At 42.8% G+C, this 17,091-nt stretch overlaps 1 protein-coding gene across 1 annotated transcript; it reads right to left on the reverse strand.

Annotated features, from left to right (window-relative positions):
* Nucleotides 1-318: 318 nt before the first annotated feature.
* On the reverse strand, nucleotides 319-11,651 carry foxk2b (forkhead box K2b). The gene is made up of 9 exons (XM_008402929.3): nucleotides 11,142-11,651; nucleotides 5,222-5,416; nucleotides 3,468-3,621; nucleotides 2,824-2,970; nucleotides 2,553-2,746; nucleotides 1,601-1,803; nucleotides 1,290-1,523; nucleotides 721-921; nucleotides 319-655 (listed from the first exon to the last, which is right to left on the reverse strand). The coding sequence occupies exons 1-9, from the start codon at nucleotides 11,435-11,437 to the stop codon at nucleotides 462-464; spliced, it is 1,818 nt and encodes a 605-aa protein (XP_008401151.2). The 5' UTR covers nucleotides 11,438-11,651; the 3' UTR covers nucleotides 319-461.
* Nucleotides 11,652-17,091: the final 5,440 nt, after the last annotated feature.

The following is a 17,091-nucleotide window of genomic DNA, read 5'->3' on the forward strand; positions in this document are numbered from 1 at the left end:
ACGTACAGCTGCGATTAACAGGGTCAGTGATGAGCGGCTAGCTGCCAGGAATTAAAGATCGGCTCCAAGTTGATCCCTTTATGACTTTGTCTGGATTCGGACGATAAAAACGGAGAAACGAGCCGCCTGGTTGGTCACGTCGGGGGGGGGGAGGGGGGGGTGGGGGGGGTCCTGCTGGCTGCCGGAGGCTCCGATCTGCTCTGAGGTAGATGCGACAGAAAGGCGGCGTCCAGCCCGAGCCGGAGGTCAAAGGTCGGCTCGTTGTTGCTAAGGCTTCGGTCACGGCTCACACGGAAACCTTCGAGTTTCTTTGTTCCAGTTTTTAAAGCGGCGGGGGGCGAGGCGGGGGGGGGTGTGTTTCTCCGTTTGGCACCTCGGTCGTGAGGAGAAGCGAAACAAACGACGGGGCGAGAGAGAGAGAGAGACGGTGGGCGGGGCTCTGTGGCGCGGCGTCCAGACGGCTAGTTTGGTTGCTCTCCGGCTGCTGGCGAGTCCGTCTCCACGGCGACGGCGGGCGTTTCCTCCTCGAGTTTCCCTCGCTTGGCGTCCGGCTGCTCCCCCGCCAGCTGGTCGCCGTTCTGCCGCTTGGTGGGGAGCAAGGCGGAGGCAGAGGCGTGGGTGGCCAGCAGGTGGAGGGGGCTGGCGGCGGCCGGGGCTGCAGAGGACAGCAGAGTTAGCGCCAGCTAGCAGCTAGCAGCTAGCGGCTACCTGGCGTCTCACCTGAGCTGGAGGGCGCCTGCAGGGCGGTGGTCAGGCTGTGGGTGCCGTTCTGGGTGATGGCCTTGATGGGCAGCTGGTGCTGACCCACCGGCGCCTGCTGCACGATGGTGACCGTCTGCAGCGGCGCCACCGACTGGGAGCTCTGGATGATGCGACTGGAGGCGGCCAGAGAAGTGATGCTGGGAACCGCCTCCACTTTCACTGGACGGAGGAAACAGATATTATCTATTAATCACCAATCGATATCCTGACTCAGTAATCGATTAGTCACATGGTCAGTTAAAATAAGCTTCATCCAGTCTGATGATTGTTATATTTTGAAGTTGTTTACAGAAGTGTATTTGCATTGCAGTGCCATTTTTATGCTATTAGTTAAAAAGTGATTATAATTTATTGTAATCGCCCAGCAAAACCTGTTACCATAGCAACTGGCCTAAATACACAGTGTTTAAACCCTGGAAGAATTCAGCCAATCAGAATCGTTTCCCCACTAACCATCCATAAGCTCCGCCCCCCAAAAAGGACCAAAGCTCCTTCCTGAAAGGTTCTCCTCCTCATCCGGGCCTCACCTTTGACCTCCGTGTGCTCCCCGTTCTCCTGCGGTTCGCTCTTGATGATGGCGGCCGGCTGGGCGATGACGGTGGAGCCGGCCGGGATCTGCTGCAGGACGTGGACGGTCTGGACGGTGGGCTGGGAGCTGCTGGTGCTCACTGGGGACGCCATGGTGTAAGTCACTGGCTTGATGGTCTGAGGTAACTGGCGCTGGACCGCTATGAGGACCGGCTGGCTGCTGACCGGGGAGCCTGGACCAGAGGGGGGGCGGGTTAGCAACAGAGCTGCAGCGTGGAAGGGAAGAAGAAGAAGAATGACGCCGCGGCACCTGGTGTGTTTTGTGCAAAGCGTGCTTCCTGGATGACCGCCAGTTTGGGCTGGATGGCGGCGGTGGGCACTGGGGGGGGAGCGGAGGGCGTGTCCGGCTCCAGGGGCACCGGGGAGCCCTCCCGGGACAGACTGTCCGGGGTCTGCACCCCGCTGGAGTGAGCGGAGAGCACCCCGGAGTGATTGGGGGACGCTGGAGCGCTCCTGCAGGCCAGACGGAGAAATGAACACAATACTTACTGCTATCCTCGTGTTTGGTTAGAACTGGAATGAAGTAAAAATGAGACATGAACACAAAACCTAAATGTTCCCTGAGAGGAAAGAAGAAAATATCATGCTGCAATGCAATATTCGCCCCCTGCTGGTCATCAGCCAGATGGCAGCAAATGTGCAGCAGCTGCAGCTGATTGAAGGCCTGAGATGAAACTTTTATTTGTTGCTTCAATCGGGACTGAAATGAGATATTTGTTCAAAAGTATTTAAAGTATTTAGGATTTAATCACTGAAACACATCGGAGCTGAACTGGAGGTTCAACATGCTGGTTTTTAATGGGAATCAAATGGTTTATTATGCATCAGCAACACTCCAAACCAGATTAAGTAGTTCCTGCAGAACTTGACGGTTTTTTGTCTGATGATTTTATTAATCAGCAGAAAAATCAATAGAATAATCGATTGCTAATAATTGTTAGTTTAATGTTTCAGTGTCTAAAAGCTTCAATCTGACCTGAGCAGCTTCACGTTTCCTTTGACTCTCGGTCTGATGGAAACTGCTGCAGGACGACTTGTCACCGTTTTTCATGACTCCCACCTGAGCTGTTGATCTCTGCAGCTCCTCCAGAGCCGCCTGATATTTAGCAAACTTCTGAAGTTGCTCTACTTCTATGTGAACCACTTTGAGTTGCTCTGATCCAGTGAGATGAGCTCAGGTTTGTGTGATCTGTGGGGCCGACCTGGAGGAGAGGGGTCCATGTGGGGTCCGGAAGCAGGGGACCCCGCGGGGCCGTCGTTTCCTGAAGGCCTGCTCGATCAGCTTGGCCTCCGACGACGGGTCTATCCTCCAGAACGAGCCTTTGCCCGGCTCTTCCTGCGACCGCGCCACTTTGATGAAGTATCGGTTCAGCGACAGGTTGTGACGGATCGAGTTCTGCAGCGAGACAAGCGGTGACAGGAGGAAGAGGAGGAGGAGGAGGAGGAGGCGCAGCGGGCCGCGGCGGGACTCACCTGCCAGCCCTTGTCGGCGGTCCGGTAGTACGGGTAGTTCTTGGTGATGTGATTGTAGATTCCGTTTAGTGTGAGCTGCTTGTCCTGCGCCAGCGTTATGGCCTGGACGATCAGCTGTGCATAGGAGTACGGCGGCTTGGAGTCGTCCTGCAGAGAGCAGCACAGGAAACGGCGCATTTACTGCAACCTCAGCTGACCCAAAGCTTCACAGCCAATCAGAACGCAAGAAACGCAACCGAGTTTATGAAAAACAACAAAAACTGGCCGTAAAATACCAAAACAGTGCGAATAAAAACGCAGATTTTGCACGTTTGTTGTCTAGTTTTCACTTTTTTTGCTTGATGGAAGAAATTTATCCGAGTATAAGAACAGGATATGTTTGCTATATTTAGCCCAGTTTAGTAAATTATAAAAAGTGTTCAGGAAAAGCTTGGTTATAAAAAATACTTTGTGTTATAATGAACATTTTCCACTGTAAGGCAATAATGTCTGTAATAAGATTTGCCTCATTCTTAGATTGCAGTCAGGGTCCACACAAAATCAGTCCCCGGGCCAGAAATGGCCCTCGGGCCGCACTTTGGACCCCCCGGTATGAAATGGTTCTTCCAGTGGATTAGTAACCGTCTGCTGTGTTTCCTGCTGACCTTGGGGCTGTCCTCTCCGGAGGCCTCCTTGTCGTTCTCAGGCTGCGAGTTGTCGTTGATGAGCTGCAGCTCCACGGAGCTGACCATGCGGCCCCCCATCCTGTAGCCCGAGGAGCCCGCCCCCCGGGGGCTGGAGGGGCAGGAGTTAGCAGCGCTGCAGGAGCACAAACACCACGAGCTTTACAACCAAACCAGGACAAACCGGCCGGATCCGGAGCTGAAAATGCTTCAAACGAGCTCATCTGGCCGCAGCTCTGCACCGACATCGACGCAAATCAGCCTCCCTGGCAACACGGCAGAGAGTTCAGGAGCAACGGGATGGAAACATGACTCCACCAGTCACAGCGCCACCAAGTTTTAAAGCAGCAAAAAACTGACACGTTTATGAAAACATGGGATTTTACCTTTCATTCTCATTAAATAACTGATGCTGGGTTTTTCTTTCTGGCCAAACATGACAGAACTTTTATCATTTGCTTCATAATTAGCAAAAATAACTGTAAATAACTAAATAATTCTAAATAATTAACTGTAAATAACTAAATAACTGTAAATAATTAACTGTAAATAACTAAATAACTGTAAATAATTAACTGTAAATAACTAAATAACTGTAAATAATTAACTGTAATTAACTGTAAATAATTAATTGTAAATAACCAAATAACTAAATAATTAACTGTAAATAACCAAATAACTGTAAATAATTAACTGTAATTACCTGTAAAACAGAAGGAAACACTGAGTTCCTTCAGACTAAACTCTCCTGTTCAGAGCTGCTTTTGAATCATCATGAATGAAACGTCGACCAACATATTTGACGTGTATTGATGATATTGATGATGTCACTCATCAGAATCTTATTGGTTTCTAAACTTTTGGCTGTATGGTGTTTTTGTATTTTTGTGTTTTATGATTTAAAGCACCTTGAAACGCCTTGCTGCTGAAATGCTTTACACAAAAAAAAACTTGACTGATGGATAAACTTGTTTTTATGTCAAACTGCTTGTTTTTTGGAGTTTTTTAAATACCAATATTTATTCTTTATCCAATTAGGAATTGTTTTATTTGACTCAAATTTCACTGTATTTTTGGAAATAATTTAGCCACATTTTACTAAAACAATACAGCTTGTTTTTGACCCTCCCAGAGCTCCGTACAGTGTCTTTCTGATGGATCCATGGATATCAAAAATACAGCTTGTTTTTGGCCCTACCAGAGCTCCGTACAGTGTCTTTCTGATGGATCCATGGATATCAAAAATACAGCTTGTTTTTGACCCTACCAGAGCTCCGTACAGTGTCTTTCTGATGGATCCATGGATATCAAAAATACAGCTTGTTTTTGACCCTCCCAGAGCTCCGTACAGTGTCTTTCTGATGGATCCATGGATATCAAAAATACAGCTTGTTTTTGGCCCTACCAGAGCTCCGTACAGTGTCTTTCTGATGGATCCATGGATATCAAAAATACAGCTTGTTTTTGGCCCTACCAGAGCTCCGTACAGCGTCTTTCTGATGGATCCATGGATATCAAAAATACAGCTTGTTTTTGGCCCTACCAGAGCTCCGTACAGCGTCTTTCTGATGGATCCATGGATATCGAATGTTTATGTTTACCAGAGTGGAGCAGTAATGAGTAAAATCTGCCCTGGTTCTGGAGGAGTTTCAACAACCTGCTGGTTTCCTCCGACCTTTAACCTTTAACGGATGTTTTTGGGTGAATCTTGTGCAGGTGAATGCTTTCCCAGGTACCTGATGGTGCCGGTGGGTGACGGCAGCGGGCTCATCAGGTGAGCGATGTTGTCTGGAATGTTGATGGTAAGTGGGGAGATCTGAGGCTGTACTGGTTTCACTGGGGACTCTGGCGCCTCTCGCTTGGCCTTCTTCCCGCTGGACAGCGCCGTGAAGTTGATCTTGATGTTGGTGCTGGGAAACCTGAACGTGCACCTGCAGAAAAATCAGAAAACAACGCAGAGAACAGAGAAAGTCAACCTGAAGGCGCCTCATCGACACGTCAGAAAAATATGACGAGTTTTAAATGGCTGATTAATTAACTAAAAACAAAAAAACCTGGATTCATTTTGAGAACTTAAAGAAAATGTGAATAATGGATTTTATTATGATGGATATTAATTATCCATTATTCAAGCTTGTTTACATATTTTAGCCTCTTTTATGGTAAAAGGAGCTAAAACATGTAAGAACTTAGATATTTAAATGACTAAAATCTGTTTATGAAAAACTGAACACGAACAGATGAAATTAATCCGATTGGCTGATTTCCAGGTCAAAACATCAAAACAGATTCACGTCTCTAAAAAAACAGCCGAGACGCTTCCGATGTTCGGAAGTTAACGAGGACGGGAAGACAACCTGCGGGTGGCGCATTTGGGATTAAACTGCCGGGCAAAGGAACAAAAACCCGGGTTTCCAATCAGCTGGAGGCGACTTTCAGTTTCCTGCACCAGGGTTTCACAGAGCTAGCGTTAGCTACGTTAGCTTCCTTCGTCTGAACTGGCTGTGCTGCGTCTCACAGGAGCCTGAAGCACCTGAGGAGATAAAAATAACTCCAGACTCATCCAGACTGTCGGCGCTCTGTGAAACCTAAATATACATCAAAAACCTGACAGCTTCTTCATGTCACCAGTTCATGAAACGTTCTGGAGACACTCAGCTTCACATAGCGGCACAACACTGAAGGAACAACAGAAACAGATGGATGTTTAAACTTGAAGCCGTTTTAAAGTCAGGCTGTGAATTTTACTTTTATTTGACCGTTTTAGAGTAAAAACAGGTCAAACTGTCCAGTTTGTCTCTTTAAGGTTGGAGCAACGATAAATCCGCCCGGTGACAATTTATTACATCTGAAATCTTTTTTTTTTAAACATTGTAGGGCTGCAACTAACGACTATTTTAGTCAACAATTAATTGGATAAAAAACTGACATGCGGCAGATTTTTTATTTAATCACTTAAGTTTAATAAAAGATGCAAATAAGCAAAAAATTCTATTAGTTTTTTGATTAAGAAATAAACATTTTTTATCCTAAAATATAAAAAAAATCATTCTTTTAATAAACGCTTGATGCATCTGCAGCTAAATAAGAACCATCTACTAATCTGTTAATTAATCCTGATTAATAACTGGACAGCAAAAGGTGCTTAATATGAGATACTTGTTACAGAATTTGAACCAGGAAAAAAAATATTTACAGGAAAATAATTTTTCTTATCTGAAATGCTAAATGTTGGTATTTTCATAGTTTTGGCTTTATTGCTGCTCCGTATGTCTTCCAGCAAAATGGCCTTTTTGAGTCGTTATGCTCCAGTTAATGATTAATCGATAACTAAATGAGTTGATTATTTCAAAAATCGATTAATGGCTTCAGCCCTAAAACCTTCCTGCTGCACTGATTGGAGTTTTATGGCCAATCACAGATCGATAAAAAACCAAACCTGCTGATGTCGATTTATTTTGTCTGAAAATCACCAAATGCAGCGACAAGGTCTCTGATTTTCAGATCAAATCGGTTTCTCCTGTGAGCGTCGGTCGATCGTTGAGCTACAAAAGTTAAGGAAACTGTTTAACAGGAACCAGGTTTTATCTTTGATAAGAAACGTTTTAAATAAAACATGATTTAAACTGCTGTTAAAACCACAGGAAGTAACTTTAGGCTGCAAAAACACAAAATCTGACTAAGTAGTTTTGGTCTAGTTTCTACTGCAAACATCTTAGTACAGTTAAAATAAGACAAAACTAACTTACAAATAACTTTTCAACAAGAAGTTTGAGCTTGTTTTAAGTGAATAAGTCATTAATATTGATTAAAAAAAGTTCTAGTTCCACTGGAAGATTATTTCACTAAGTAAGATATTTTTCCCATGTGTTTAGTGAAATAATCTGCCAGTGGACTGGAACTTTTTATCAATATCATTTAGTTAAAACAAGCTCCTGTATCTTGCTGCGAAGTTATTTGTAAGTTAGTTTTGTCTTATTTAAAGTGTTTTCAGACATTTGCTCTGGAAAATGGATCAAAACCAAGACAAAAACCTCTTTATTTCTCTTCAATGTGTAGAAAACGCCGGATCTGGAGCAGAATGAAAACAGAGTTCAGGGTGATTGAGCCCCCAGCCTGTGCGCCGCCACAGATCCCTCTTTATTACCCCATTTCTCTCCCACAACAACAATGAGGCACAAACTGAAAACGGGAGAAAGAAAACACAGTTGCTACGCTGCTAAGCCGCGAGGACGGCAACAAACAAAGCTTGTTCAACTGAAAGCTTTCGCTTGAATCTCACCCCCACCCGGCGCAGAGCAGAATGTAAACAAAGAGGACAGGCAGGGAGGAAGAGCCGCGGCTCGGGGTGCGAGCGAGCGAGCGAGGCGGCAGGGAGCGGGAAAGGGCCGTTCCTCCTGCTGGATCCACTGACATCACCGCAGAGGAATCCCAGCAGTACGAGTGTGTGTGTGTGTGTGTGTGTGTGTGTTTGAGGAGCAGAAAACTGTAAACTCCTTCAAAGTTACAGGAAAACATTCACCCGGGACGGAAACTGCATCAAGTCAAAACAAGCCGCTGTTTTCTCAGAGCAAGAAAATGGTTTCATGTTGGGAGATTGCGCAATGAGAGCGAGCGAGCGGTGTGCAAAGTCTGAGCAGCGCTGGCAGGAGCTGCGAGGTTGTTTACACTGCAGGCGCTGCTGTGAAAAGCTGCAACCAGATTCCAGCAAATCTGTCTCAACAAAATGTAAACAGCGCCGCGGCGTGAAGGACGCTGCAAACGCTGAAAACACTCAGATGAACAAATAAAAATCCACTCGTTTGCAACCAAAACAAAGCGACAGACGCATGTTGGGCTGCGGTGGAGAGAGCTACTGCAAACAGAAAGACACGTAAAAACACCTTCAACTTCACTTTTATTTAATCCACAGGGAAAATGGTGCAACTTGTGTCATTAAAGTGTCTTCAGAGAGAAGGATCTCAGGTAGCAGTCAGTCTCGCAAAGAACCTAAAGAGGCCTCTGACTGAAGACTGCTGCTGCGTGACATGCTAACAGCTCCATGTGAAATGATACTCCACAGAAACATCCAGGATGAAGCCATCAGGTGTTAGCTAGCTCTGCTAATCCACCTCCTTTGCTTTTGCTGCTCCTCTTTAAACCCCCACACCTCAGAAATCAGAGAGAGGAATTGTCCCAGCATCCAAAACCTCAACTAAATGAATTATGAACAAAAATAATTTTAGAGAGTCAGAGCGACGCCAGCATGTTGCTGCCATTTTTAAAAACAACTTTAAAATGTTTCATTTCATTCAATTTGTCATTTTAGCTAAATTAAATGAACATTTTCCTTTTTTGTCTTTAGTTTAATAGATTCACAACTATTTATGTCCTTCAATATTCCAGACTTTTCCACACCCGGATTTTTCCGTTTTTAATCAATCATTTGGGATAATTGGACAGAGATCCCACGAGAGGAAGAGAGAGAATGTGTGTGTGTGTGTGTGTGATTAAATAAAATAAAAGCTGAAAAAGCAACCCATACTTTAGGGATAATGTGACTGAGACGTTAGTCATAAAACAAATAAATAGTTTGGATTAAAAACCAAAGCTAAAAGAAAAACCATGAAATGATGTAACTTTCTATAACTGTGACTTTTTAAAGATAAAAAGAATTTAACATCTTCTTCTACTGGCAGGAGCGAGTTCAACAGCAAGTCAGAAAATCAACCAACTGACCACGCTGGCGGACATTTTGTTCCCGATCCGACAACTTACCATCTTTATTTTTATTCTAAGAAGATGTGGTTTTGAGACACCAATGATGCTGCAGGATGCATCGCGAATATGTCGTGTAATTTTCATACTGCAGTTTGGAGTGCAATAGTTGCAGGCTAACATAATACAAGTGTTACAAACTTCCATTTTTATTGCTAATGTGACAATCAGCCAGTTAGCCTTTGGTCTCACAGCAGTTTATCACAACGAACATTAAACCAAAATACTCAGGAGAAAATCAGAACAAATCACAACTGATGAACTTCAAAGTTTACAAACATTTTCGCAGTCGGATTTTCTAACATCTGATAAATAATATCTACCACCGGGGGGCAGCGCTGAGTTATTCTGTGGAAAATGGTTCAATATAAAATCTGCACAAAATTAAAAACAGCTTATTAACATTTTAACAAGTCATAATAAGTGAAAATACTAAACTATTAGGGGATTAATGAACGAAAACAGAGTGGCTTCAACCTGAACACATGCAGAATGTTGATGTTGGGAACCAAGAATGTAACGCCACGTTCTGTGGGGAGACTTTAAAAAGTGACACCAGAACCAAGCAGAGGAAACTTCCAGCTGTTTGGGAGGATGAAGGTTCATCATGCAGCCAGACGAGCCCAAAACGTTCATCTGGATGCAAACAGAACAGGCCCAAACCAGCAGAACTCTGGATTATCACGGCCCAGAGTTTAATCACGTTTTATTCTCAAACATGATCCCTGTTTAACATATGCTGGCTGTTTTCAAGCAGCTGTAATGTTTAATCCATTCATCCCACTGGCTGTGCTGGTAAAAAAACCAACAGAAATAACAAATCTCCTGTCAGTTCTGAACTTTCCAGTTTGTATTTTAGAATAAAATTAAACCAAATAAGTTTCAGAAATTGAAAAATATTTGTTTACTTAAAAACCAAGTAAAGAAAAACCTTAAAACCCATATTTTAATTTTTATTAATTGAATCGAGTGAACTGTAACTTTAAAGTAGGATTGTTTTAACTGTTGATCCCATATTAACTGTCAACTTATGTACAAGATATTTCCTCATCCTATAATATGGTGAAACACATTATTGCAAAAGCTGAGCGAGCTTTTTGTTGTTTTTTTGGAGTTTTGTCAGTAATCGCCATATTAGATATCTTTACACATTTATTATTTTTCTTCTCAGTTTGAACTAGAAACATTTATGAGGATAAGAGTTTCAGTCCACTGGAAAAGTGAAAGGAACCGGTTTCCTGAGATCACATGACCGTTTAGATCTCATGTTTTATCGGTAAAGCCGCTCAGAAAGTGGAGTTTAAATGCAGCCATGATGCGTTCAGGTGTGTTTACTACGCGGAGAAAGGAGCTCTGGGATCTGATTTAGCGGACTGGAGGTCACGGCTTGTGCAAACGGTGCAGCGCAGGGCGGGGACCGGTTGGTTTGTTTACGTTCACGGGTCGAGAAAAGCTTCATTCACAATTAATACACACGACCCACAGTGGGGAAACACCGCAGAGTGGCGATTTTACTGCATCGTGGCTGCACATTTCTGAATGGGAATGTACAAAATAGCACCGTTTTCAATAACAGGCGCAGAAACATCACCGAGCTCCGACATAAGCGCAGAGGGGGGAGAGGAAGGCTGAGCTGACCCACCGGTGGGCTGTGGAATGTGCGTGGAATGACGGCAGCAGGCTCGTGAAAACGGTTGCTAACAGGAATGTCAACAAAGAGAAGGGCTTTAGGAAACAGGATGCGGACTTCTTGCTAACATGCTAAACACGTGGTGCTCTCGACCCTTGCTCGCAAATACAAACCTAATGTTGTTAAATGTTAACTTCAGCTGTCCGGATGCTCCGGCTACTGCCCCCGCTCCCCCCCCGATGGGTGGCGGTGCTGGAGGGTGAACTTACATTCGTGGTAGCTGCAGAGGAGGGGCGCCCCGTCTTAGGAACACTCCGTCCACAAACACCCCGTTTTTACCCAGACACCTCAGGTAGAAGTCCCCGCTGCCGGTGCCGTCGTCGCTGGCCGTGAATATCTCCAGATGCCGCCGCGAGATGAAGCTCGAGTGGCCCATGCTCACGTCCACGGAGCCCTGAGAGGAGTTCCGGCCGATGGTCACCGAGCGCTTCTTCATCATGTATTCGAATTCACGGCCCTCTAGCCGGGCAATCGGCCCAGACGATCCGCTAACTTGAACAGCCATGTTCGGGGTTGGAGCCTCGAAACGCCTCAAAATAAAATGTTGGGGGCAACTAAACACCACTGCACGCACGCCCGACTGTGGCCCTTCAAAGGCGTTCAAACGGAGCGCATCTACAAGAGGGGCATCAAACTGAAAACAGGAATCCAGAGGGAAACATGCGAGGCCAGGGACAGCGGCTCCGACCCACCGCCGAGAGAAAGGGGAGCGGAGGCAGCCAACCAAAAGAGGCCAGAGGCGGATAGGGTGTAACTGCCACCGGCGTCCGCCAATCACAATGCAGGAAGGTGATGGAACGCAGTAGCTACAGCCAATCACGTGCGAGTATTTTTCAGAGGACACATTCAAGGTCGGTTGGTGTGTAGCTGTTGTACGTGCATATGCTGTTAGGAACATAGACGTAAACGAGTAGACGTCGCATCTGCTTCCTCGCCCAGAAGAAACAATTCGTCAGCGCGTCCGCCATGTTGCTAGTGGCAGGCCTCTTTGATTACCGATAAAGGTGAGCTTTGAAATAGGATTTTATGATTAAATGAATAAGTTTACGATAAACTAAGTTTTATTATTATACAATACATGTCCGTAGTAGTACTAATAACAGTGACTATTGAGTCAAAAATAAATATTATCTTCATAATGTTCTGAAAATTCACCCAAACATACCTTAATTTACACCTGCAGATGTACTGAACCATCTATGTTTTAATCTATAACAATATTCAGTTCAATTCAATTAAATTCAGTAAAATTTTATTTGTCCACAAGATGCAATGTAATGGCACAGTGGAACAGGGCGAAACAAAAACATTAAAAACAGACAAGGATCATCATATTAAAAAAGATACTTAAATTAAAAGATACAACCAAAATAAATAAATGAATAAATAAATGTATGGTACGCAGAATCCACGCCCACACCACGTATATAAACATACATAAGAATATAAACGACATATTTGCATGTATGGAACCTTATAAGGAACAATACGATGTGCTTTGTGTTTTTTAAGGCTCGATGTGAAACCCTTTAAAGTTGTTTTTTAGTTATTGAAGATAATACTGCCAATTTACAGTTTTAATTTAAAAAAATACATGTTTTTTAATTAACTATTATTTAACAGATTGCTGTTAAACTCCTTAAGACGCTTGCTATGCTACTAATACGAAAATCATCATCATCATCATCCTCATTATTATTATTGGGTGGTCGACCCTGCTTTTCACTCAGCGTCTATGTTCATAGGTCTATGTTTCGGGCGGAGGTAAGAGGTGGAGCCTATCGCAGCAGGACGGGAGTTGATCGATACGTTAACACATGCTATCAGCCTCCTTAATCACCACAGTTACAGATAACCGACAATCCGCGGCAGTTCCTCGACTCCAGCCCCAGATTCTCGCTGTTATCCGGGAGTAAACTGTGTGTCGTTGTGGGAGTGTGAATGTGAAGGATTCTGCTCTGCTGTGGCTTTTACGCCGCAGCGCTGCAAAGCCACGGCGGTATTCCACCAAAGAGTCCATGTCTGGTTTTACTGAGGTCTCTGCAGCGTCTTGTTGCTGCGTGTGTACTATCAGATTATTGTAAACAACAACACATAGTTTTCCTGCACGTGTTAAATCTGCTCTGCCGTCTGTTATGTGATAAATGTCACTTTGCTGACCGGTTGTAAAGTCAGGTGACAGGTTGCCCACCGTCACATGTTTACCGATGCAGGTGGAGGCAGATCGGTGACAGGAAACACACACAAACACACCTCCTACGGGCAGCTGAGAGAAACTACCGAGTCCAACATGTCTGGACACCGGAGCACCAACCAACACAGAGAGAACATTCAGTTTAATTCAATTAAAAATACTTTATTTGTCAGTCTGCTCTTTAAATCTCTGTCTGGCCCTGTGATCGTCCTGTAAACTCCTCTGGGAGTTCAGGTCAAAGTTCAGGTAGGTCTGTCCCAATAAAAAATAGATCAATTAACCGCATGATAAATAAAAATCAGCTCAATAATTTCCATTTGCGTGATTTACTGTTTCTCTCTTTTCTCTCTTTCTACCAAAAACTGGATGATAAAAGTCTCCAGTTTGGTGTTTTGGTCTCAAACAGACTTCAAGTTCATTTTATTTGTCGTTTCATTTTGAATATTTAAAATATCTTCCTGTGTTAAATGTTCATTAGAAATTTTAAGTTTGTTGATATTTGAGAATGTGTTTTTGCGTTATTGTGTCATTGCTGCCATATTACTAGAAAATAAACAAAGTAATTTAGTCGATGATTTACGGTCCAGCTTCTTTCACTCGAGTTCAGGTATTATTTGAGCTTTTCAGATGCTAATCAGCTGCTCCCAGTTGTAAAAGCAAGACCTTGTTGCCATGGTTACGTATCATAGCAACTGTCCAAAAGTACAATAAAAAAAATAAAGAGAGAGAGAGAAGAAATCCTTTCAGCATCCCAAACCAGAGGAAGCATGAACAGAACAAATGTAACGCAGCGGAGCTTTTTATTCTAGAACATGAAGCTCTATGCAGACCAGGCTGGGATTCGAACCGGGAACCTTCCTGCTGCAGGGCTGCTGCTCCATCATGAAGCTCCTCTCATTCACAGGTTTATTTAGCTGTGGAGAGGATTCCTTCATGCATAAAACAAAGTTATCGTCATGCACATGAAGCTGATTCAGCCTCTGCTCAGGCTCGAAAGGGTTAAAACAACATAAAACGAGTTAAAACGTCAGAATAAAGGAGCTTCACTAAATATCACATCAACGTGCAGCTGTTTCATCAGCATCATGTGCAAATGTGACCGGTGGATTTCTGCGTTGTGTGTGTTGTGTGGTGATCAGACAAACCACAAGACATCAAGTCTGGATTTGGAGGCGGTCTCCGTTTATTTAATCTGTCAATCGGGAGATATTAGCATTAGCACCTAGCATGTGCTCCAGTTCTCCAACCCGATCTATACAAAATAATAGTTAGCATGCATCAAATGATTAAAGGTGTAATAGCAACTCAAATGAAGACATCCAAACACTTATCATTAATACAGAAGAAAAAAATAAACATTTGAACAATATAAATGAAAGGATTACAATAGATTATAAAACTCGCCTCTCCCCAGTGGAACGAATAACAAAAGGGGAGAGGAAATTAATAACTTAATATTTATAATAGTCCTGGAGGACCCTGAACAAAAGAAGAAGAAAATAAGGCGGAGTTGGAGGACCAAACCTCTTATAGTAGACACAGAGGAACACAGCAACAGTCAAGTAGAAGCAGACAAATACATAAAAGAACACATTTTGTGGAAATATAAAACTATTAATATAGACCCAGTTACACAAAGAACAAGTTTATATTTGATGTCAGGCTTTCGTCTCTGCATGCAGATGGACTTTAACTGCCCCTAAAAGCCCCACCAGAGGCAAATGTTTAATGACCGACACGCTGTGATGGAAAAGAACAAAATGATTATGGGAGGGTGATTTAAAATGCTCAACATTTATTAAAATAAGTGTACAAAGCCAGAATGTTTCTGCTGGTTTGCATTTAGTTCGTGTTCCTCACTGTAGGAACGGAGCGGGTGTGAATACTTTGGTGAGCTGCAGAACGCGGGGCGGAGCCTGGACCGGAGTCCAGTCGATCAGAGGACAACACCGAGGCTGTACTGTCTGGTTGTTCCGTCACATTTTCCTCTAAGATCTGTTAAAGTTTATCTTTATCCAGACAGACAGGTTTTCCTTTCCTGTCCTTCAAATGTCCCGTCCTCATGACGGGACATGAGGACCTGACTTATTAGTTCTATGGCCTATACAAAGCAAGTTCATTACATTTTTAGATAATGAGATTTTAATCTGCTCAGTTCTGCTTATTTGTAGTTGTTTTAAGGCGTCTTGTCACTTTAAATCCAAATTAGCTGCTGCTAAGCCACGCCCCCAACTCAACGTTTACACTCACACATTAAAATGGCTGCAAACAGATGCACAATTATACAATACATCTTTGAAAAGCAGAGGTGGAGCCTCCCGCACAACCAACAAGAATGCAGCGAGTGGTTTCTGGATGGTAAGTCAACAACAGAACACTTGTCTTTTCCAGCAGCCATTGTACAGCAGGTACAGCGGAAAACCAGCTGACAAAATAAACTGGAGCTCAGCTTGAGTTGCTAGGCAACAGGACTGGGCTTCGCTGTGGTTGCTAGGTAACAGCACGGTACTTCTTCAATGTGACTTAACAATTGTAAGACACCAAAAACATGAACTTACTGACAAAAACAGCTGGGTGCATTTTAAAAGCTTGGATTGTTTTTAGAAATCAGAATTTTGCATAATAATATTAATAATAATATTAATAATATTAATAATAACAATAATAATAATAACAATAATAAATTGTCTATAAGAACCAGACACAACAGGATGTAACACATGCAGCCAAATAAAAGGAGAAACTTTGACAAACATAAAATCTCGATCAAAAACTCGACACTTTGAATGAAAAACAGTCAGAATTTATTTATGTTTTTTATTTTGCTCAGCAATTTTTATGAGCTCTTATTTTTCCTGCAGATCTGGTCCATCACAACGTTTCACAGTTTGTTCATTTTTACATGAACGTTTGTAGAAACCAGACATGATGGGAGAAACGTGGAAATGATTCACTGACGGATGAGGGAGGAAACGCTGGTTCTGCTCTGATCCGGAAAATCTGACACACACACACACACACACACACACACACACACACACACACACACACACACACACACACACACACACACACACACACACACACACACACACACACTACTGCACCATGTTCAGCCACAACCAGCTGGTCTGCAACAGGTTAAAATAAATACATAAACTGGGATTTTAAAAAACCACCAAAATGTGATTTTTTTTTTTACCCCTTAGAATAAAAAAAAAAAAAAAAGATTTTCTAAAATTCATAATAAAAAAGTGATCCAATTTTACCAAAATTAAAAACAACCAAAACGTTTTGTTTAAACACCCAAATGCTGAAAGTTTTGTCTTTATCAAAAGCCCTGAAAATCATATTTTCTAAGTAAAAAACAAACAAAACTGACAGATAAAAACCATTAACAGGGTTAAAAAAACAATACTAGATTATTATTATTTTATTTTTCTAAATTAAATACAGAAAAGTGTCTTTTTTTATATATAAAATAAAGACCCTTCAAAATATGATTTTTGAAATCTCCTCAACAATAACCGGACAGGAAATATTTTCATGAAATGTTTTCCCGTTTAATAAATCAACCAACTGCAGATTTTGGGAGCATCCAGCTCTGAGTTTTGGTGAAAGTCTCTGGATATTTGCGGTCACATGCAGCGTGATTTACAATAATCTGGACCTAATCAGACCCGGTTGGTTCTGAAAACCAGCCTGCAGATTTAAAGTGATAACAGAAATGAGCCACTAGAGGGAGACATTTATCCTCTTTAAGGTTTAACATGTTTTTTTAATTACATTTTTTCATTTTTTTGAAGCTTTCATGCTGAACCAGAGAGGTGGCAACAGAAGAAACGTGTTTATGAGCTTGAACATGAAACATATAATTATAATCTCAGTGTATTTAGCACTTTGCAGGATGTCTGATCTGGTCTTTATTGATTTAAACTCACTCATTTAGTGCTAATTTAAGTTCT

The sequence above is a fragment of the Poecilia reticulata genome, chromosome 8 (assembly GCF_904066995.2).
Source record: "Poecilia reticulata chromosome 8, P_reticulata-male-v2, whole genome shotgun sequence".
NCBI classification, from domain to species: Eukaryota; Metazoa; Chordata; class Actinopteri; order Cyprinodontiformes; family Poeciliidae; genus Poecilia; species Poecilia reticulata.